The sequence below is a fragment of the Mercenaria mercenaria genome, chromosome 18 (assembly GCF_021730395.1).
Source record: "Mercenaria mercenaria strain notata chromosome 18, MADL_Memer_1, whole genome shotgun sequence".
NCBI classification, from domain to species: domain Eukaryota; kingdom Metazoa; phylum Mollusca; class Bivalvia; order Venerida; family Veneridae; genus Mercenaria; species Mercenaria mercenaria.
Window position 1 is genome coordinate 26,728,490 of NC_069378.1, and position 23,173 is coordinate 26,751,662.

Genomic DNA, 23,173 nt, shown 5'->3' on the forward strand with positions numbered 1-23,173 from the left:
TTACAATTATTACATTTAAAAAGTTTTTCTCCAGTATGTATCTTCATATGTGTCTTCATACAATCGCTTTTATTGCATGCATAATCACAAGTACCACATCTAAAGGGTTTTTCTCCAATATGTGTCTTCTTAATATGTTCCTTTAAATTACTGCTTGCACAGCATGTAAAATCACAAGTATAACACTTAAATGGTTTCTCTTTAGTATGTGTACTCATATTATGTCTCCTAAAATGACGCTGGAGTTGCTGGAAAAATTACAATATATTTCATTTAAATGTTTTTCCTCTTGTATGTTTTCTCATATGTCTCTTCAGATGTTCGATCTCATTGCATGCATAGTCACCAGTATTACATTTATAATGTCTCTATTCGGTATGTTTTCTCATATGTCTTTTCAGATAATTTCTTCGCTTACACGCTAAATCACAAATATCACATTCAAAGTGTTTTTTTTTCTGCAAGTATGAATAATCATTTATGTCTCTTCAAACTATTATTCCAATTACATGCAAAATCACAAATATGACACCTAAAGCGTTTCTCTTCTCCATGCTCCATTCTACCTGTAATACCATTAATAGCATTAAAAGAAGTGTCGCAGTAGTAAAAAATTCATTTCTGCAGTATGTACTTCGCTTTGTCTTGCCTGCTCCATATGCTGACTAATAAAAACATTCTAAGATCTACAAAAGCCCATGGCTGGCTATGTGTACAGACCTACAAAAGACAGAGCAGTTCATATTCAGTACACATACAAATACTGATCATAAAGACAGATCACCCTTAAATGGACATCCACATACCTTTTATTAGACAGATTGGCCATTTGTTTTTTCCTCATTGAAAAAGGAAACCCTTTTATCGACACATAATAAGGAACAAAAATGTGACCACATTAGCCTATCTTTAGCACTTTTCGCTCCAATGAACTAACACGAGCTGAAACAGGAGACGGTACGCGCTCGCTATTTCAATGCTGACTAAACATCTGAAGAAGCCTGAGCTGCCAATGACTCTAAAGTGGTTAAAGATAATGGACAGTAACACAAGTCTGCTTCAAATATGTCTAGTATAAACAAAGACAGAAATCATTTGGTAGAGGACCACTAGATGATGATATGTAACAATATCAAAGCCCAAGGACCTGTGGTTTTGAGCAAGAAAATTTTCAGCATTTTCCTTATATGATTCTATCCAAACCATGTAAATCACACGGCAGGGCCATATTTGACCCTAAGAAGATAATTAACAAGAGCTGTCAGTGGACAGCGCATTCGACTATTCTCAGTGCTTGATAGTATAATATAAGCTGTGAGTAAAACTTTAACATTAAAATAATTTATTTTATTTTGTTGGGTTTAACGTCGCACCGACAAAATTTAGGTCATAAGGCGACATTCCAGCTTTGATGATGAAGGAAGACCCCAGGTGCCCCTCCGCATTCTTTCATCACGAGCGGGCCCCTGGGTAGAACCACCGACCTTCCGTAAGCCAGCTGGATGGCTTCCTCACATGAAGAATTTGACGCCCCGAGTGAGACTCGAACCCACATCGATGAGGGGCAAGTGATTTGAAGTCAGCGACCTTAACCACTCAGCCACGGAGGCCCAACATTACAATAAGCATATTCTAAGTCGAAAGGGGGCCATAATTCAGTCAAAATGCTTGATAGAGTTGCCTCCACCTTTTTACAGACTGATGTCATAACGGTAAACAAGTATGCAAAATATCAAAGCAATATCTCAATAGACTTTGTAAATATTTGTGTGACGTTCACGCTAACGCCAATGCCGGGGCGAGTAGGATAGCGCGACTATTCTTCGAATAGTCGAGCTAAAAAAACTTGGTGACGAACCTTTAAAGAACTATAAGATGATGTTACAAACCAAATATAAAAGCCCCATGACCAGTGGTTTTGTACAAATTTTTAAAGTATTTCATTCAGTTGTCATGGCAACAAAAGTTCTGTATGGAATTCAATTCTTTGAACGGATTTTAAAGAAAACCATCCAAGGAATATCCCTATGAAATTTCCTCAAAATTGGCCAGTTGGTTTAATAGATGTTGTAAATTTATGGGAAAGTGTGGATGAACGGACGCACAATAGCTTACCCTGAGCACAAATTAAAGATATGGAGCAAAAACCAATTTCTGATACACTCCAAAGCCAGCCTGCTATAAATCATGTTTGGTAACAGTAAGTCAATCCTAATTAATTTAAGTTATGAACAGGAAACCATCTTTTTCATGGTGATAAACATTTGTTTAGTAACACTGACTATGACCTTGTCTCAGGCCCAATAGAAATACAATGACTTTCTAAGAAAGATAAGAGAGTTAAGGCACTGATCAGTAATTTTCAAGCAAAACCCTGAACCGAGTAGCCCTGATGACCCAATATCGAACTCATCCAAGAGTTTATCAAGGGTAACATTCTGACCAAGTTTCAGTAAGTTTGGGCCAAAATTGTGACCTCTAGAGTGTTAACAGGCAAATTGTTGATGACTGGCGACTGACGATGGACGACAGATCACTAAAGCTCACATTGAGCACTTCATACTCAGGCGAGCTAAAAATGAGAAAGGTCACCATTTCTCCTGTCAAAGTTTGCGTAACCATTGGCAAAAAGTTTTTGAGAAAAAAAAGTTTCTTTACCCTTACCACGCTGGTAATGACTGATTCTGCCTTTGTGATCAGTGTAGATTATGATCAGCCTGCACATCCATGCAGTCTGATAGTGATCTGTACTGTTCGCTATATCTTTCTGGTAAGCTCACCTTTTAACAGTTAATGATAACGTCAATATTGGAAGATGTACAAGTTTATTATAGAAAGTTAGCACCATAGGGTTCAATGCTGTTTCACTTAAAAGTTTAGTGCAGTGGAGCAGACCAGAGTTCACTGAAGATCCAGAATTTAGTTCTTGAGAAGTTGCTGAAAGCTTTTTTTCTTCTTCTACAGTGACTGGTCAATAACTTTGCGAACACCTAGATATCTCTATTATAAATCTTAAGACTGCTGGTCACAAGTAATTCTGCCTTTGGGACCAGTGCAGATCACGATCACCCTGCTAACATATGCAAGCTGATTATGATCTTCACTATTTGTTATTCAGTCAATAGAATTTCAGTAAATACCCCATTGTATAATAGATGGTACTGCCCAAATTGTATTTTAGAAATTCAGCATGCTAAACATTAACTGTTACTGCTATACAATCTCATCATTTTGTAGTACTTTATAAGAGAAATAGGCATGCAATTTTCTCACTGAACTTTACTCAAAAGATAATGGCGGTTTTGAACCCATGCAGCTAGACCGACACAGCTCATAATTATACAAACTTAATGATAATGCAGACATAATATTTAAGCTTCTTTTTGCGTGCATCTGTATCTAATGGAAATGACATCTATATATGATCACAAAACATCTACTTAACAGGAAAAACAAACGCTTGGCGTTAGCATCAAGAGACCCAATCAATTGGCCTTACCTTTTTGTCATTTTGTCCAAGTTTACATCCTTCTCTTTGCTATAAAGTACTTCTACCACATCAAAATAATCTTCAAGTCTGTTTAGGAAATTAGTATCTCTGTCATATCTAATTCTACATGACAGAAGTATAACTGTCTCTTTATTACTGAGGTGTATTAAGTTGCTAGGCAGATCATCAAAAACTTCAATAAAGACATTATCAGCTCCTTAGATCACATCATAGGTAGTGTTGAACTTGTCAAAATCTCTGGTCCAGTCAAGAGGTAGAATTTGTGTATTCTTGTATATGGCTCCAGGTAAGTTACTTTTGACCGTTGATTGTAGATACTGCAAAACTTCTTCACGATATGTAATTGTGGTTTCAACGCCTGAAACAATGAACAATACTTGAAGTGAGTTACACCATACAATACCAATTACTGTTATTTATGAGTCAGGGGAATACTGTCATGTTTTGATAGTTTGTTTGTTTGTTTTGGTTTTAACGCCGTTTTTCAACAGTATTTCAGTCATATAACGGCGGGCAGTTAACCTAACCAGTGTTCCTGGATTCTGTACCAGTACAAACCTGTTCTCCGCAAGTAACTGCCAACTTCCCCACATGAATCAGAGGTGGAGGACTAATGATTTCAGACACAATGTCGTTTATCAAATAGTCACGGAGAACATACGCCCCGCCCCAGGATAGAAACTCACAACCCCGTGATCCGTAGACCGACGCTCTACATACTGAGCTAAGCGGGCGGGCTATGTTCCGATAGGGACGTAACTCAGAGTGGTAATGGGTTTCACACCCCTAGCATTACGTCCAGTTCAGGCACCCTTTTTCAACACGAGTGTCATGTATAGGCCTGCTGCTGAGCCTATCGCCTATAGATAAGGCAAATTGAAAGGAAAGTGCCAATAGTCTAGCTGACAGGGGTCCAATCATGGTTCAGTGTCAATGGGATGCAATTGTACTTTGCTGGGTATGAGGACAAAGTAAGCCGCACAGAGAAAACTGTAAATATCCTCTAGTTTTCAACTGAAATATTATTTACAGTAGTGTTCAATCATAACTGAAATATTCTCATAGTATTCAAAGGTAAACTTTAACCCTTGCCCTGCTAAATCTCTATAATGAGCTTATCAATCTTTAAATCTGGACAGTATCATAAACTATTAAAAGGGGTGCTTACCAAAAAGTTTCCACTTTTTTCTATTTTCTTACCAAAAAGATACTGACTGATTTAAAATGGCGAACATAGCTGATCTTGATCAGACTGCATAGATGTGCAGGCTGATCAAGATCTGCACTGGTCACAAAGGCAGAATCAATCGTATCCAGAATGATAATGGTTAATGTTTGCAGTTTGCAAACTTAGTCAAACACATTCCTTCAATTGTCACAGACTTCTGATATTTAATCAAATATCCAAATTCACATATATACTAAACTGGTAATATTGCATTTAAACAGTCATAAATTTTATAAAGTACTGACTGTCTTTCTCTGTTTTTCGACGACGCCGTCTAAATTCGTTTTCGTTACCTATGCCACGTGTCTTCAGTTTGCAAATCAAACTACTTGATAACGCATTATAGATAATTTATCAAAATGAAAGATTTATGCAACACTGCCTGATTGGACGAGAGTGTCAATTTCTTTCACTCTGTTGATTGTGCTACGCTGAGTGAAATGTAGACAAAGCGTTCATCATAAACCATGCTGTTCACAGTTTTAAAGCTAACTTTGGCTCAGTATATCGTAATGTAATTTCAAAATAGTGTGCTAGGCAATTGTTTTAAAAGACTAAATTATTCAATGTCTTGGATAATATATATTCATTCAAAATTAGTTAAAAGAAACTCTTTACCTTTTAAAATTGTTGAAATATAAAACTGACAAGTTATCGTAGCTCTGGGCAGGTTAAGACATAACACCAGGAAAACTACATCTTAATTTAGTAATCAACAGTCTGGCCGGTGCATATAAAAGGTCTATGTACTAGACAATCAGGGAGGCAAGGCGGCAGAGCCAACAACCGTGGTTCTGCCAACGTAAGTCAAAATACCATTATGCCTCGTTAGGTTACCTTCTAAATATGTAGATTTCATGAAAGACAACTCAAACATAATTAGTTCTTAACATTTTACAGTAGCTAAATATTATTTGAAAGATGGACACTGAGACAATAAAATTACTTGTATTAAAAGACTTTCTTTAACTACCTGAAATTAAATAAACATCAGAAACGAACTTTTGTGTCTTCGATCTTATATATGTGTGTGAAAGTTCTACCACAGGTTTTACAAGTCTGGTAGCACTGGTGCCATGTGGATTTTAGAGGCCATTACGCTACAATATTTAGCAAAAATATTGATATATCTCAAAATGATAAGTAAGTTTAATAAATATGATAAAAACCTATTCAAATACCAACATATATCAAATTAAAGAAAGAGCTGAATACGGTCTGCGTATCACATGAATAAGGGTGTGATAAGAGTCTTTTATGTAGAGAAGTGTTTTTTAAAAGATTTTCCTTGTTACAATTGTCGCCTGTATATGAAAAGGTTTCTTGCTTTTGTGACTTATTCAGATTGCATATTAAAATGAGTACTTGTTTGCTTTGATATATTTTTAATAAATTATTTAAAGTGGAAATATGAGCATTTTTCAAGTAAAAAATCAGCTGAAATAGCTGTGTGTGTAAAAAGGGAGGAGGAAATTATAGCTTTTAAACCTATAAACTAAACTCGTCCTGTTACCAGTACGAAATAATAACTTTCCAAATATGACTTTTCTTATTTTGACTGGGGCAGTCTTTTTTTAAAAAGTCAAACTGCAAACAGGAGTTGCTTCCCTTCAACTATAGAAATCGCTGCGTAGAAGATCGCAAAAAAGAACTATAATTTCATTTGTCCGATAACCTTATTTCTAAAGCATCAACTTCAATTACTTATGCGGCATTATCGTTAATTTAACACATTTAAATGTACAGCAACCGAAAATTGCTTTTATAAAACATTTTCCAAAACACAGTATGTGCAGTGAGATGCGCATAATGCCACTTTAACTGATTTATTATATATGAATATTTTTCTTTAGTATTGTATGCAAATATTGAACTCAGTTGAAATCTGTTTTATTATATATATGCTATATAATGACTGAATCTCATTACACTGAAATGAAGGTACGCTGCATACAGTTTATCTATGTGATATGACTACGGTCAAACTTTGTTTATGAAACAGAAATATTGAAATAATTACAATTGTATGTTTTGCTTGACCTTCATTTTTTTTTATAGATGTGACGTCATTGTCCAAAGATTCATGAATAGCAAATATGCATTTGTTAAAGCGGGATCAGTCGGCCTGTTTTAGAAATAAATAAAAATAATAAATAAAAAAATCCTTTAATTGATTTTTTCTCATGTATTCTAATCAAACTTGATTTGTAGCATCTTTATTAGGCCCGCAGCCAACTTTGTTCAGCTGGGACATTTATCCCCTTTTAGGGGCTGCTAGAGCTAAAACTAGAAATGCCTTTATACAGCGTCTCATGAACATCTTGATGGATCTTTGTCATACTTGGTCTGGAGCATTATAAGGTCCTCTTCCAAATTTATTTATATAGGAACTTGGGCCCTATTAGGGACCACTATAGCTAAAAGGAGATATGCCTTTCTTCGCATTAACCACTGAAATGTAATGGATTTTTATCAAACTCAATGTGTAACAATATCGTAAGGTCTCCTGCTATTTTGTTAAAAATGGGGATAGGGACCAATTTAGCTAAAAATATAAACACGTTTAATGACCTCTTCTCATGAACCGCTTCATGAATCTTCATCAAACTACTGCTGTAATTATTCGTCTAAGGATAAAAGAAACAAAATTGCAACCCTACGAAACCTTTGCGAAAAATTAAAAGAGAACCATTTAAATTGTTAAAGTGCGGTGTTTAGTTTTGCAATTTGAAAAATGTTAGATGAAAGATTAATGTTAGATGAAAAATTCATAATCTTCTTTCCTTATTACAATTCGCCGACCATCATTTTTAAAGGTATTTCTTGTTTTCTGTTGTTCTATTCCTCTTATAAACAAGAGCACGCTTTGCGGGTGCTGCCGCTCATCAGATTTGTTTTGTAAAATAGAAAAATTGTCCTCATGATTTTCAAAGTCCAAAAGTTCTTCATAATTCTTGCAAATAGCAGGATGGAGTTATGTTTCTTGATTTACATACTCAGGCAATCATTCTGACTTAATTTCAGGAAGATCAATTAAAAATAAAAATCTATCTTTCTTCAATTTGACCTAGTGAGCTAATTTTTGACCCCAGATGACCCATATTAAAATTTGACCTAGATTTCATCAGTGCAATCATTCTGACCAAATTTCATGAAGAGCAATTGAAAAATACAGCCTCTATCGCATACACATTTTTTTTCTTTGACTTGACCTAGTGTGACCTACTTTTTGACTCCATATGACCCGTTTTCATACTCAGCCTAGATTTCATTAAAGTTATCATTTTGACATAATTTCAGGTAGGTCAATTGAAAAATACAGCCTCTATCGCATACACAATCTTTTCCTTTGAGTTTACCTAGTGACCTTGCTTTTGACCCCAGATGACCCCTTTTCGAACTCGGCCTAGTTTCCATCATGGTAATCATTCTGACTAAAATTCAAGATTAATTGAAAAAAGCAGCCTCTATCGCATATATAAGGTTTTTCTTTGATTTGACCTAGTGACCTAGTTCTTGATCCCAGATGACCCATTTTCAAACTCGGCCTAGATTTCACCAAGATAATCACTCTGACCAAAATTCATGGAAGAATTGTTGAACAAGAGACCACAGTGATCTTGGCGCCCACCATTGCGTCATTTTTAAAATGTTCCAAATTTCAAGACTAGCTCAAGGTCAAAATCAATGTCAAGTTTCATTTCGGTACTCAACACTGTGCATGTGGTTCAAATTTGAAAGCTGTAGCTTGAGAAATGTAAAAGTAGGTCACTATCTCAGTTTCAAGGTCAAAGTTCATTTAAGTACAAAGCTATGCAAGTGCTTCAAATTTGGAGGCTGTAGCTTGAGGAATGTGAAAGTAGGTACTTAGTAACAAAAAGAACCATAATGATCCTGAATTGCTCACCTGTCCCCACATGACCCAGTTTTGAACTGAGTATGACGTCGTTTTTTCTATTATTTGACCTACTGACCTAGTTTTTGAGTTCACAAGACCCAGTTTTAAACCTGACATAGATATCATCAAGATAACAATTCTGACCATTTTTCATCAGAAGATCCTTTGAAAAATATGGCTTCTAGAGAGGTCACAAAGATTTTTCTATTTTTAGCCCTACTGACCTAGTTTTTGATGGCAGATGACCCAGTTTCGAACTTGACCTAGATATCATCAAGGTGAACATTCTGACCAACTTTCATACAGATCCCATGAAAAATATGGCCTGTAGAGGTCACAAGGTTTTTTTATTATTTGACCTACTGACCTAATTTTTTAAGGCACATGACCCAGTTTTGAACATGACCTAGATATCGTCAAGGTGAACATTCTGACCAATTTTCATGAAGATCCATTTAAAAGTATGTCCTCTAGAGAGGTCACAATGTTTTTCTATTTTTAGACCTACTGACCTAGCTTTTGACTGCACATGACCCAGTTTCAAAACTGACCTAGATATCATCAAGATGAACATTGTGACCAACTTTCATAAAGTTCCCTAGAGTGGTCACAAACAGAAGTTTATGGACGCACGGACGGACAGACAACGGACGCTGCGTGATCACAAAAGCTCTCCTTGTTGCTTTGTGACATGTGAGCTAAAAATCAATGTCAAATTTCAATTCTTAACACAACAAGAGCTCGTCGAACATGAAATGCCCCCCTTGACGCATTCAGTAATTGCACAAGGAACAGAAATTATATGCTCACTGTAAACAAAACCATTCTGGTTTAATCTGGCCTTGACCTTTAACCTATTAACCTAACAATAGATTATAGAGCGATCTTGGCGCCATCCACTGACAAGACTAGCTCAAGGTCAAAGTTTGTTTCGGTACACAATCCTATTCATGTGGTCTAAATTTGAAGCCTGTAGCTTGAGAAATGTGAAAGTAGATCACTAGGTCAATCTTAAGGTCAAAGTTCATTTAGGTACAAAAACTATGAAAGTGGTCCAAATTAAATTTGAAGGCTGTAGCTTGAGAAATGTGAAAGTAGGTCACTAGGTCAAAATCAAGGTCAAATTTTATTTCGGAATAAAAAGCTATGCTTTTGGTCCAAATTTGAAGCCTGTACCTTCAAAAATGTGAAAGTAGGTCACTAGGTCAATGTTAAGGTCAAAGTTTGTTTCGGTACACAAAACCATGCATAAGATCCAAATTTGAAGGCTGTAGCTTGAGAAATGTGAAAGTATGTCACTAGGTCAAAATCGAGGTCAAATTTTATTTCGGAATACAGAACTATGCATGTGGTCCAAATTTGAAGCCTGTACCTTCAAAAATGTGAAAGAAGGTCACTAGGACAATGTAAATGTCAAAGTTTGTTTCGGTACATAAAACCATGCATGTGGTCCAGATTTGAAGGCTGTGGCTTGAGAAATGTGAAAGTAGGTCACTGGGTCAAAATCAAGGTCAAATTTCATTTTGGAACACGAAATTATGCTTGTGGTCCGAATTTGAAGCCTGTACCTTCAGAAATGTGGAAGTAGGTCACTAGGAAAATGTCAAGGTCAAAGTTTATTTCAGTGCACAAAACTATGCACGTGGTCCAAATTTGAAGCTTGTAGCTACAGAAATGTGAAAGTAGGTCACTAGGTCAAAATCCAGGTCAACTCATGTCAAGGTTCATCTTGCCACTCAAAACCATACATGTGGTCCAACTTTGAATGTTGTAGGTTATTGACAAGAAGTTTTTAAAAGCTTTTCCCTATATAAGTCTATATGAACCATGTGACCCCCAGGGTGGGGCCATATTTGACCCTAGGGGGATAATTTTAACAAACTTGGTAGAGAACCACTAAATGATGCTACATTACAAAATATTAAAGCCATAGTGTTTGTGGTTTGGACAAGAAGATTTTCAAAGTTTTTTCCCTATATAAGTCTATGTAAACCATGTGACCCCTAGGGCGGAGCCATATATGACCCTAGGGGAATAATTTGAACAATCTTAGTAGAGGACCACTAGATGATGTCATATACAAAATATAAAAGCCCTAGGCCCTGTGGTTTTGGACTAGAGGTTTTTCGAAGTTTTTTCCTATATAAGTCTACATAAACCATGTGACTCCAGGGGTGGGGCCATATATGACCCCAGAGAAATAATCTGAACAATCTTGGTAGAGAACCACTAGATTTGCTACATACCAAATATCAAAGCCCTAGGCCCTATGGTTTTGGACAAAAACCGTTTTAACTGTTCCTGGTAAATGTGACCTTCACCTTTGACCTAATGACCTCAAAATCAATAGGGGTCATCTTCTGGTCATGGCCAACCTATCAATTTTACTGACACTGGGCCCAAGCGTTCTAGAGTTATTGCCTGGAAACCATTTTACTGTTCCTGGTCACTGCGACCTTGACCTTTAACATACTGACCTCAAAATCAATAGAGATCATCTGCTTGTCATTACCAACCTCTTTATTAACTTTCATGATCCTAGGCCCAAGTGTTCTTGAGTTATCATCTGGAAACCGTTTTACTATTCAGGGTCACTGTGACCTTGACCTTTGACATACAGACCTCAAAATCAATAGGGGTCATCTGCAGGTGATGACCAACCTCCCTATCAACTTTCATGATCCTAGGCCCAAGCGTTCTTGAGTTATCATCCGGAAACAGTTTTACTATTCAGGGTCACTGTGACCTTGACCTTTGACATACAGACCTCAAAATCAATAGGGGTCATCTGCTGGTGACGACCAACCTTCCTATCAACTTTCATGATCCTAGGCCCAAGCGTTCTTGAGTTGTCATCCGGAAACGGATTGGTCTACATTCTGACAGACCGACATCTGCAAAACAATATACCACTCCTTGTTCGAAGGGGGGCATAAAAATATGCATATGATCTAAAGATGAAACTTGTAGCTTCGGAAATGTGAATGTGGTCAAAATGAAGGTCAAATTTCATTTCGGAACATAAAACAATGCATGTGGTCAAAATTTAAGACTATACCTTCAAAAACGTGGAAGTACGTCACTAGGTCAAAACTGAGGTCAAAGTTATTTTTCCGGGCACCAAACTACGCACATGGTCCAAATTTGAAGGCTGTAGCTTCAGAAATGTGAAAGTATGTCACTAGGTCAAAATCAATGTCAAATGTCATTTCGAAACACAAAACTATGCATGTGGTCAAAATTTGAAGCCAGTACCTTCAGAAATGTGAAAGTAGGTCACTAGGTCAATGTCAAGGTCAAAGTTCTTTTCGGTGCACAAATATATGCATGTGGTCCAAATTTGAAGGCTGTAGCTACAGAAATGTGAAAGTAGGTCACTAGGTCAAAACCAATGTCAACTCATATCAAGGTTCATCTTGCCACTCAAAACTATTCATATGGTCCAAATATGAATGTTGTTGGTTATTGACAAGAAGATTTTAAAAGCTTTTTCCTATATAAAGTCTATATGAACCATGTGACCCCTTGGGTGGGCCATATCTGACCCTAGGGAGATAATTTGAACAAACTTGTTAGAAAACCACTAGATGATACTACAAAATAAACATCAAAGCCCTAGGCTTTGTGGTTTGGACAAGAAGATTTTCAAAGTTTTTCTCTTTACAAGTCTGTGAAAAGCATGCGGCCCCCACCAGGGCGGGCCATATTTGACCCTAGGCGAATAATTTAAACAATTTTAGTAGAAGACCACTAGATGATCTAAAATAATCTCCAAATCACATTAACACAATAATTTCCTGTATAAATTATCATTCATTTTCAGAGTACAGCTGTTGTTAAAAGGTTAATCCTAAAAATCACATTAACATATCCCATAATTCCTGCATGAATTATCATTTATTTTTTCTCCCTTATTATTTAAGTAATGCTGTTATCACCTGCACGATCATTAACATAACATTTAACACATTTATTTCTTGCAAGAATTACAATGTCCTCAAATTACTTCAGTTGTTGCAAGCATAGTACCAAGCATCACTTTTTAAAGGTTTATCTGTAGAATGTTTAAAGAAGGCTTCTTATCTTAGATAAATACAAACATGGCAACAAAAGGGATTCCCTGAACCATGCGTTATCATATAATCTTAGACAACTGCTTTAATCGCATTCATAATTACAACCACTACATTACTATTGTTTCTCTCCAGTATGTATCCTCATACCTTTTTTTCCAAATAACTACTTTCAGTGCATAAATGACCACAAATGTTACATTCAAAAGGGTTTTCTTAAGTATGTTCCTCATGTGTTTTCAGATCACTGCTTTTTTACATACATTTCAAGTATTACATTTAAGGGGTTTCAGAATGCATCCTGATATGTTTCTTCAAACTACTGCTTGCACAGCATGCATATTCACAAATGTTACATTTAAAAGGTTTCTCTCCAGTATGTATTCTCATATGTACTTTCAAATCACTGCTTGCACAACATGCATAACTACAAACATTACATTTAAATGGTTTCTCTCCAGTATGTATTCTTGTATGTTTTTTCAGACTACTGCTTGCATTGCATTCATAATTACAAACATTACATTTAAACGGTTTCTCTCCAGTATGTTTCTTCATATGCATTTTCAGATTACTGCTTGTACAAAATGCATATTTACAAGTATTACATATAAAAGGTTTTTCTCCCGTATGTATCCTCATATGTATTTTCAGACGACTGCTGTCACTGAATGCATTGTTACAAGAATTACATTTAAAAGGTTTCTCTCCAGTATGTATTCTCATATGTTTCTTCAGATGACTGCTGTTATTGCTTGCATAATCACAAATATTACATTTAAAAGGTTTCTCTCCAGTATGTATCATCATATGTCTGTTCAGATGACTGCTGTTATTGCATGCATAATCACAAATATTACATTTAAGAAGTTTCTCTCCAGTATGTATTCTCATATGTCTGTTCAGACGACTGCTGTTACTGCATGCATAATTACAATAATTACATTTTAAATGTTTCTCTCCAGTATGTTTCGTCATATGTATCTTCAGACAACTGCTTTTATTGCATGCATAATCACAAAGATTACACTTGAAGGGTTTCTCTCCAGTATGTATGTTCATATGTCCCTTCAGACAACTTCTTGTATAGCACGCATAATCACAATGATTACATTTAAAGGGTTTCTCTCCAGTATGTATCCTCATATGTGTCTTCAGACAACTGCTTTCATTACATGCATAATCACAAATATTACATTTAAAAGGTTTCTCTCCAGTATGTATCCTCATATGTCTCTTCAGATCACTGCTTTGATTACATGCATAATCACAATTACTACATTTAAAAGATTTCTCTCCAGTATGTATTTTCAGATGTTTTTTTAAACTACCATTTTCACTGCATGTATAGTTACAAACATTACATTTAAAAGGTTTCTCTCCAGTATGTATCCTCATATGTCTCTTCAGACAACTGCTTTGATTACATGCATAATCACAATTACTACATTTAAAAGGTTTCTCTCCAGTATGTATTTTCAGATGTTTTTTCAAACTACTATTTTCACTGCAGGTATAGTTACAAACATTACATTTAAAAGGTTTCTCTCCAGTATGTATTCTCATATGTGTCTTAAGATGGCTGTTGTTACTGCATGCATAATTACAAATATTACATTTAAAAGCTTTCTCTCCAGTATGTATCTTCAAATGTCTCTTCAGATGACTGCTGTTATTGCATGCATAATCACAATAACTACATTTAAAAGGTTTCACTCCAGTATGTATCTTCATATGTGTCTTCAGACGACCGCTTTCATTGCATGCATAATCACAATTATCACATCTAAAGGGGTTTTCTCCAATATGTGTCCTAATACATGTATGTACCTTTAAGTTACTGCTTGTGCAGCATGCAAAATCACATGTATAACACTTGAAGGGTTTCTCTCTAGTATGTGTACTCATATTATGTCTCCTAAAATGACCGCTGGAATTGCTGGAAAACTTACAAATATTACATTTAAATGTTTTTTTTCTCTTGTAGGTTTCCTCAGATGTCTCTTCAGATGTCTGCTCTCATTGCATGCATAACCACAAAAATAGACCGAAATGCATCAAAACTTTTACCTGAAATTTTAAGTAATAAGATGGGTAGAATTAATAAAATATTGGTTAGAGTTATGGCCCTTGCAACATATGATGAGGGCTATTATGAGGAATATATATTTTACAGCAAATCTGTCAAGTTATTACAAAGATAATGAAATTGTGCATCAAACTAAAATTTAAACAAAGTGTACACTGTAGAACAACAATGCCTGGCCAAAAGGGATAGCTCTCCAACTACTACTAAACATAGTGGTGAAAATGTGTAAGCAGCCTAGTATTTCAACTGTTGGAACATTAAACCTTTCCCATAGTCCTGGGTTTGAGTCTTGGTCTGATTTCATACTTTCCTTACCGAATGTCATGTGGATTCTCAAGTGTTACCATAGTTTTTCGTATAGTTTTACAAAAAGACCCTGACCAAGAAAACCCAGTTTAAACTTTGACTTGGATTTCTAGTCTAGGACTCATTTAGATCAGGTATAACATATGCAGGGTCTCCTCTGGGTTTTCATACTTGTCACCAACTTTTTTCGCCAATTTAAACAAAAGTGGCAGACTGTCACAAAATTTGCCCGTCATCAAATATGGCCTTATTCAAGATCTGTAATCAAAGAGTAGCTGGTTACTGATCTTGTACAAGATATTATGCCCACAAAATTGTAATGAAGTTTGATGAAAATCCGATGAAAACTTCACCTTAGAGAGTGGACAAGGCTAAATTTGCAATATTTCAAATAATTCAAGGGCCATAATCCAAATGCACCTGTGGTGATTTTGCTGGTTATCAAATTACGCCCACAAAACTTGTCAAAAAGTTTGATGAATATCGGATGAAAACTGTTAAACTTAAAGGCAGACAAGGCTAAATTTGAAGATTTTCGATTAATTCAAGGGATTTAACTCAAGACTGCCTGTGGGGATTTTCTGGTTGCTGAACCATATTTGCTCACTGATGACCGACATATTATGCCTGTTAACATAATCTGCAAGTTTGGTGAAGATCAGATGAAAGCTGATTGACTTAAGAGTAGACAAGGCTAAATGCACAATAATTTAATTAATTAAAGGACCATAACTCAAGACTGTTATCAAACCTGGCCAAGATATTATACCAACAAATATTGTTACCAAATTTGATGAAGTTTGGATGAAAACTATTTGACTTAGAGAACAGACATGCATTTGGATGCCGGCTGCCCGCCTGCCACTCACCATGGACGTTCACATTATACACCCCACTCTTTCAGGGAACGTTGTATAAAAAGTTGGAGCCACTTTAGAGCCTTAGTACTGAGCCACTTCTCGAAATTAACTGTCATAGTGTGCATAGGGAAATAAAGAATTGTAAATAATAACATTAGGAATAATAACAAGGTGTTTTACATAATAAGAGCTCCGACAAGCGGGGCAATATATGCCCAAAGGATTATATCAGAGTAAAGTGCCTTCATGCAAGAAGTTAGTTTGACCTTGTGACCTTGACCTTTGACCTGGTGACCCCAAATTACAGGTCGTGTACTCAATAAGTACTATCAGCATGTGAAGTTTGAAGGTCCTGGGTGCAGTGGTTCACGAGTAAAGTGCCTTCAAGCAAAAATGTTGTGACGAACGAACTAATGAACGGATGGACAGTTGAAAACTAATATGCCTTCCTTTGTGGGCATAAAAAAAACATTATTGTAAGAGAACACCTGCCAAATAAAAACAGGAGCACTGCAATGCAGAGCAATATACACATAGTAAAGTCATATAATTATGACCTTTGACCCCTGAAGTGTGACCTTGACCTTGACATCCCAAACATGTGCTCTGCATGTCACCTCAGTGTGGCGAACATTTGTGCCAAGCTTCTTTGAAATCATTCAAGCAGTTCAAGAGTTACAGAGTGGACATGAAACACACTCATATGACCTTTGACCCCTAAGTGTGACCTTGACCTTGAAGCTAGTCATCTGATACAAGCGCTCTGCATGTCACCTCAATGTGGTGAACGTTTGTGCCAAGTTTCTTTGAAATCCTTCAAGGGGTTCAAGAGTTATAGGGAGGATACAAAATTTCTAATGGGATGGACAGACAGACAGACACGGACCAAAACCTAATACTGTGAAATCATTTAAATTCGCTGGAATGAAATTTCGCACAAATGTGAAAAAGGACTGTTTCGCGCGGGCTTTAATTCGCGCATTTTCATTTATAAATGAAAAAATAAATTAAAAAAAATAATAGCGCGGCCTTAAATTCGCGCATCGGTTCTAGCGCGAAATACGCGAAAATTCGTCCTACGCGAATAAAAATGATTTCACAGTACGTCCCTTCGGGCATATAACAATAATCCCATCATGCATGAAAAAGAAATGCACTGGATAAGCTTTAATTTGACTTTTGACCTTCAATTGTGACCTTTGCCTCTATGATAAAAGCATTGGGTTTGTACATGACACAAAATCTCAAGTGACAGTGCAGCCCATGATAAGCTGGTCTATGCTGGTTGCAAAGGCAGGCTCACGTGCTGCAAGCTGGCTACAGGTTCTTATATCTTTAGTTCTACATCAGTGAGTGCTATCATTGAGCAAAGCCATTTGAATGGTTTCTGAACGATCCTTCCTTTATCTGCTATAGACTAACATTTGTGAAAATGCAATAAATATTATGTGGTTCTTGAGAAAACATTATTTTAAAGTTTTTCTTTTTTCGGAACCTTGAAGTGATAAAGTACATTTCCAGTGATATCATTTGAACAAAATTGAAGAGAGTCGATGCAAGGATGCTTTTAACCAACATCTGTCAAGCATCCATCATGTTATCCATTAGACATTTTGTAAAGCAGCTTTGCAATTTGACCTTATGCTGCAATCAGTTAACTGCAGTTAAATGAAACCATTTGAATAAAAAAAATGAGAAAGGTCACCATTTCTTCTGTTAAAGTTTGCTGAACAAATGGCAAAACGTTTTTGATAAAAAGTTTCTGTACCCTTACCATGCTGGTAATGATTGATTCTGCCTTTGTGACCAGTGTAGATCATGATCAGCCTTCATATCCTTTCAGTCTGATAGTGATCTGTACTGTTCGCAATACCTTTCTGGTAAGATCACCTATTAACAGCTAATGATAACGTCAATATTGGAAGATGTACAAGTTTGTTACAGAAGTTTAGTAGCATAGTGGTTCAATGTTGTTTCACTTAAAAGTTTAGTGCAATGGAGCAGAACTGTTGAACAGACATGAAAAAGGTTATTCCTAGGTAGCTAAAGATAAAGTTTATTGAAGATCCAGAATGTGGTTCTTGAGAAGCTGCTAAAAGGTTTTTTCTTCTTCTACAGTGGCTGGTCAATGAATCTGTGAACACCTAGATATATCCTTTATAAATCTTAAGACTGCTGGTGGCAAGTAATTCTGCCTCTGGGACCATGGTCTGCACTGTTTGCTACTCAGTCAATAAATTTTCAGTAAACATCCCTTTGAATAATAAATGGTACTGCCCAAATTGAATGATGGACTAGTCCATTTTAGAAATTTAGCAGGACAAAGTGTAACTTGTACTGCTATACAATTTCATCATTTTGTAGAACACTGTTAGACAAGTACTCATGCAAATTTCTAACTGAACTTCACTCAAAAGGAATATGACTTTTGATTCACCATAAAAACCCATGCAGCTAGACCACCATAGCTCATAATTATACAAACTTATCGATAATGCAGACATAAATTAATCTTATTTTAGCGTGCATCTGTACAGGGGCGGTGAAATCTGATTTTTACTTGCTTGTCCATTTTGTTATTTGCTAGTTTTTACTTGTCCGTATGATAGTTATATAGTAAATTCTGGTCAAATTTCACTTGTCCATACAAGCTTTGGGACAACCTGGGCAATACAAACAATTGAATTTGCCGCCCCTGCTGTATCTAACTGAAATGACATCTATATCATCACATTAACTGGAAAAACAAATGCTTTGCATTAGTATGCAGAAACCCTATCAATTTTTGGCCTTACCTTTTTGTCATTTTGTACAAGTTTACATCCTTCTCTTTGCTATATAGTACTTTCACGACATCAAAATGATCCTCAAGTCTGTTTAGGAAATTAGTATCTCTGTCATATCTAATTCTACATGACAGAAGTATAACTGTCTCTTTATTACTGAGCTGTATTAAGGTGCTGAGCAAATCATCAAAAACTTCTTCAATATAGACAATATCAGCTCCTAAGATCACATCATAGGTAGTGTGGAACTTGTCCAAATCTCTGGTCCAGTCAAGTGGTAGAATTTGTGTATTCTTGTATATGGCCCCAGGTAAGTTACTTTTGACCGTTGTTTGTAGATACTGCAAAACTTCTTCACGATCTGTAATTGTTGTTTTAGCACCTGGAACAATGAACAATATACAAAGTAAGTTACACTAGAAGATACCAAAGTCTGTTATATATGAATTTTAGCACCTGAAACAATGAACAATATACAAAGTAAGTTACACTAGAAGATACCAAAGTCTGTTATATATGAATTTTAGCACCTGAAACAATGAACAATATACAAAGTAAGTTACACTAGAAGATACCAAAGACTGTTATATATGAGTCAGGGAGGTATTGTCATGCTCTGATCTGGGCGTAACTTGTAACAGTAATGGGTTTCACACCCCTAGCATTACATCCAGTTTATGCACCCTTTTCGGTACAAGTGTCATATATAGGCCCGATGCTGAGCCTGGGCCTAACACCTATGGATAGGGCAAGTTAATAAGGAAATGGCTCATCTGTGTATAAGAACTAATCCAGTTCAATGGGTTCCAATCTTCGTTCAGTTTCGGTAGGAAGCAATTATTTTGCTGGGTATACGGAGTTAATCTTAAGTGTTCTGTAGTTTCCAAATATGAGCCGCGCCATGAGAAAACCAACATAGTGGCTTTGCGACCAGCATGGATCCAGACCAGCCTGCGCATCCGCACAGTCTGGTCAGGATCCATGCTGTTCGCTTTCAGAGATAGCAATTAGAGAAACTGTTAGTGAACAGCATGGATCCTGACCAGACTGCGCGGATGCGCAGGCTGGTTTGGATCCATGCTGGTCGCCAACCCACTATGTTGGTATTCTCATGGCACGGCTCATATTATTTAGGGTAGTGTTCATTCATAATTCAAATGTGCTAATAAAGTATTCAAAGGTAAACTTTGGTGTTGAACCCTTACCCTGCTAAATTTCTATTTTATTCATCTTTAAATTTGGACAGTACCATTAGCTGTTAAAAGGGGTGCTTACCAAAAAGATACTAACTGAATGGCAAACAGTGCCGACCTTGATCAGACTGCATGAAGTCTCTGTATGGCTGCAAAAGCCAAAATAGCAAATTCTTGCCCGTTAACTTACGGGGCTGGAACCTATAACGGGATCTGGCCAGTTTTCCAAAGGAACCGACATATTATGCCAATACAAGTTGTGTACAAGTTTGATTAAAATCAATTTAAAATGTGGTCTCTATTGTGTTCGCAAGAAACTGTATACATACAACAGCTGGACAGACGACAGGCAATCACAAAAGCTCACATCGTTACTAAATGATACATGAGCTAAAAAACAAGAGCTGTTCTTAAGAAGCCATTGGTTGTCTATTCGAATTGTTCTCCAAGAAGCAGAAAATTACCCTAAAAGTTAAATTACCTGAAGATAGAGTTTCTATCATTTATCTGCATTAGTTTTGGAGATAATAACTTGCATGCAAAAAAAAAAAAAAAAATCACCAGCAGTTTTTAAGTTCAAAGGGGACATAATTTAGCAAAACACAAAATACAGGTCAGAGTTATTTGACTTGATGTTATGACCTAGTTTTATAAACCCGAAGAAATGTGTGAAGTTTCAGTTCAATAAAATTTGCATTGTTTTTTTGAGACCTAAATGGGGACACAATTTGCCAAAAATGCATGCCAGAGTAATGGGACTTGATGCTATCACCCAGTTTTATAACCCCGGAGACATGTAAACTTTCAGTTCACAATCTGCATTAGTTTTTGAGATAAAACAGGTGCTCGGTGACAAATACCCATGAAGCATGCCCAAAAATGCTACAGCTGTCTGCGCAAAAAAAAACCACATCATTTCATGACCTTCACTTTGACCCAAGAGACCCAAATCATATGTATGACACATATTCTCAATATGGTTAACATTTGTGTCAAATTATTTTCAAATTCCATGATAAATGGCAGAGTTATTAACCAGACAAGAAAAGAAACAGTCTTTGACTTCTAATTCTGACCTTGAGTCTTGACCTTGGAACTAGGGGTCTGTCTTGTGCATGATACGTCATCTAAATAACGGGTACCTTTATACCAAGTAATTTTCAAATCCCTTCATAAATGGCAGAGTTATGGACCGGACAAGAAACAGACCATGTTAACCATTAACCTCTTAAACTTGATCTTAAGAGCTAGGGTTCTGGATCTTGCTCATGACAATCATCATGTCATCTCATTATGGTTAACATTTATGCAAAGTTATTTTATAATCCCTTCATGGATGGCAGAGTTATGCACCAGACACGGAAAAAGACCCTCTTAACCTTATATCTAAGTGTGAACTTAACCTTGCGCATGACAAGCCGTCTCATTAAGGTGAAAATTTATGCCAAGTAAATTTAAAATCCCTTCTGGACAAGAATTTACACAGACGGACAGTGCAATTTTAAACTGCCCCCCTTCAGGGAGCATAAATGTGATATTTAACTGCTATTTATTTTGATATTTTTTTGTTATCTATTTTGATATTTTAATGTTACCTATTTTGATATTTTATTATTGGTATCTTTTCCGATACTGTATTGCTATCTATTCTGATTTTCTGTTGCTTTTGATTTTAACAAGGAGATGCATACTTGACTCATACTTCCTTAAAATCAATTATACAACAATTTTATAAAAATCTAATTTAAAAATCTGTAGAATAATATAAATATGGTTGCCTCAACATGCAACTTTCATTATGTTTCAGAAATAATACTAACTTGCGTTCTATGAAATATAGAATAAATAAATGAAATTGAAGGTAAATTACCTAACAGAGATGCAACTATTCCAACCAGACCTGTCCCAGCTCCTAGCTCTATCACCGTTTTGTCTTTCACTATATCCGCACTGTTCTCTAGATACTCAGACAAGACCTCTGCCTGAAAATATTAACAGTCAAATACAATATATGTATATATAGAGACTGTCTGTCTACTAAATTAAATGTGCCACTGCACCATATATATAGTACCTGATGGGGAAAATGATGCTTATGAGGGTTGGTCCAAAAGTAATGTCCCTGTAGCTGTAAATCGTGTGTAACAAAAATGCATACCAAAGTATCTTTATCTATTTGCAATAATGTCTAAAAATATTGATAAGATATGTTGCATAGTTTTAACAATATCGACATGTAATGATGTATGTATGGATGGCATAGTTGCAGCGACCGCCGCACATCACCGACATTATTGACGTCCGAGACATTTCTTACTGACTGCTATCAATATTCATTTCTTTTCAAAGTATCATCCTTGATATTCTGGACAGCGCTCATGTCTGTATATAAATATGAATATTTTGCCATATTATCAGAATTGAATTTTTGTACATTTCGATATATTTTTATTATTATACTCAGAGGAATAAGCACACAAGGGACACAGTGACATTACTTTAGGATCATCCCTTTTATCTACGACACCATTTCACAAGGAAGTAACCTTTTATAAACACATGTCATCTAGACATTCCTCGATACTGAAATACGAAACACTAATGACGTAACTTAAACAAGAGGCCCATGATGGCTCACCTGAATTTAGCTACGTGCTTAAACAATTTTTTTTGCGTAAGCTTCACAAACAAAAACTAGGTGAGTAGGTCATGGTAAAGATTATTCAAGACAACTACTGAAATCCAAAAAATTATATGGAAACTTACAGCATCCCATACAACTGCTGCAACACCTAAACCTGACCAATCCTGCTTAATAACGATATCTCTATCACAATATTTGAATGTTCTCTCAGGTTTGTGCAGTGGAAAAACACTATCTTCATTGTACACAACAACTGCTAATGCATTGTTCATATTCTCAGCAGTTGCAAAGCCTAAGGCAGATGCTTTGCATTGTTCAGCAGTGCTGTCATAGAAAGGTGTTGATTTACAAGACTGGCAGAATGCAAACTGAATACAAATCGATGAAAGAATCAAATACCGGTAAATTGTATAACTATCAAGAAAAATGGTCGGACATAAAGTTAATTTGGACATCAGTCGGAAATAAATCTCACGCTGAGCTGGCCGCCGTGTTTATACCGGAAGCGGAAATTAGCTTCCTTCGCCTGGTACCATATTTTATTTCTGCGTAAATATGGATTCCAAATAATGAGCAAAGAACCAT

At 36.1% G+C, this 23,173-nt stretch overlaps 1 protein-coding gene and 1 pseudogene across 1 annotated transcript; both read right to left on the reverse strand.

Moving 5' to 3' along the window:
• Positions 1-214: 214 nt before the first annotated feature.
• On the reverse strand, positions 215-17,860 carry LOC128545921 (protein N-lysine methyltransferase METTL21A-like; annotated as a pseudogene).
• LOC123538561 (protein N-lysine methyltransferase METTL21A-like) lies at positions 14,299-23,091 on the reverse strand. The gene is made up of 4 exons (XM_053530798.1): positions 22,711-23,091; positions 21,815-21,926; positions 18,761-19,133; positions 14,299-14,780 (listed from the first exon to the last, which is right to left on the reverse strand). Exons 1-4 carry the CDS (start codon positions 23,041-23,043, stop codon positions 14,777-14,779), a joined length of 822 nt encoding a protein of 273 aa, XP_053386773.1. The 5' UTR covers positions 23,044-23,091; the 3' UTR covers positions 14,299-14,776.
• Positions 23,092-23,173: the final 82 nt, after the last annotated feature.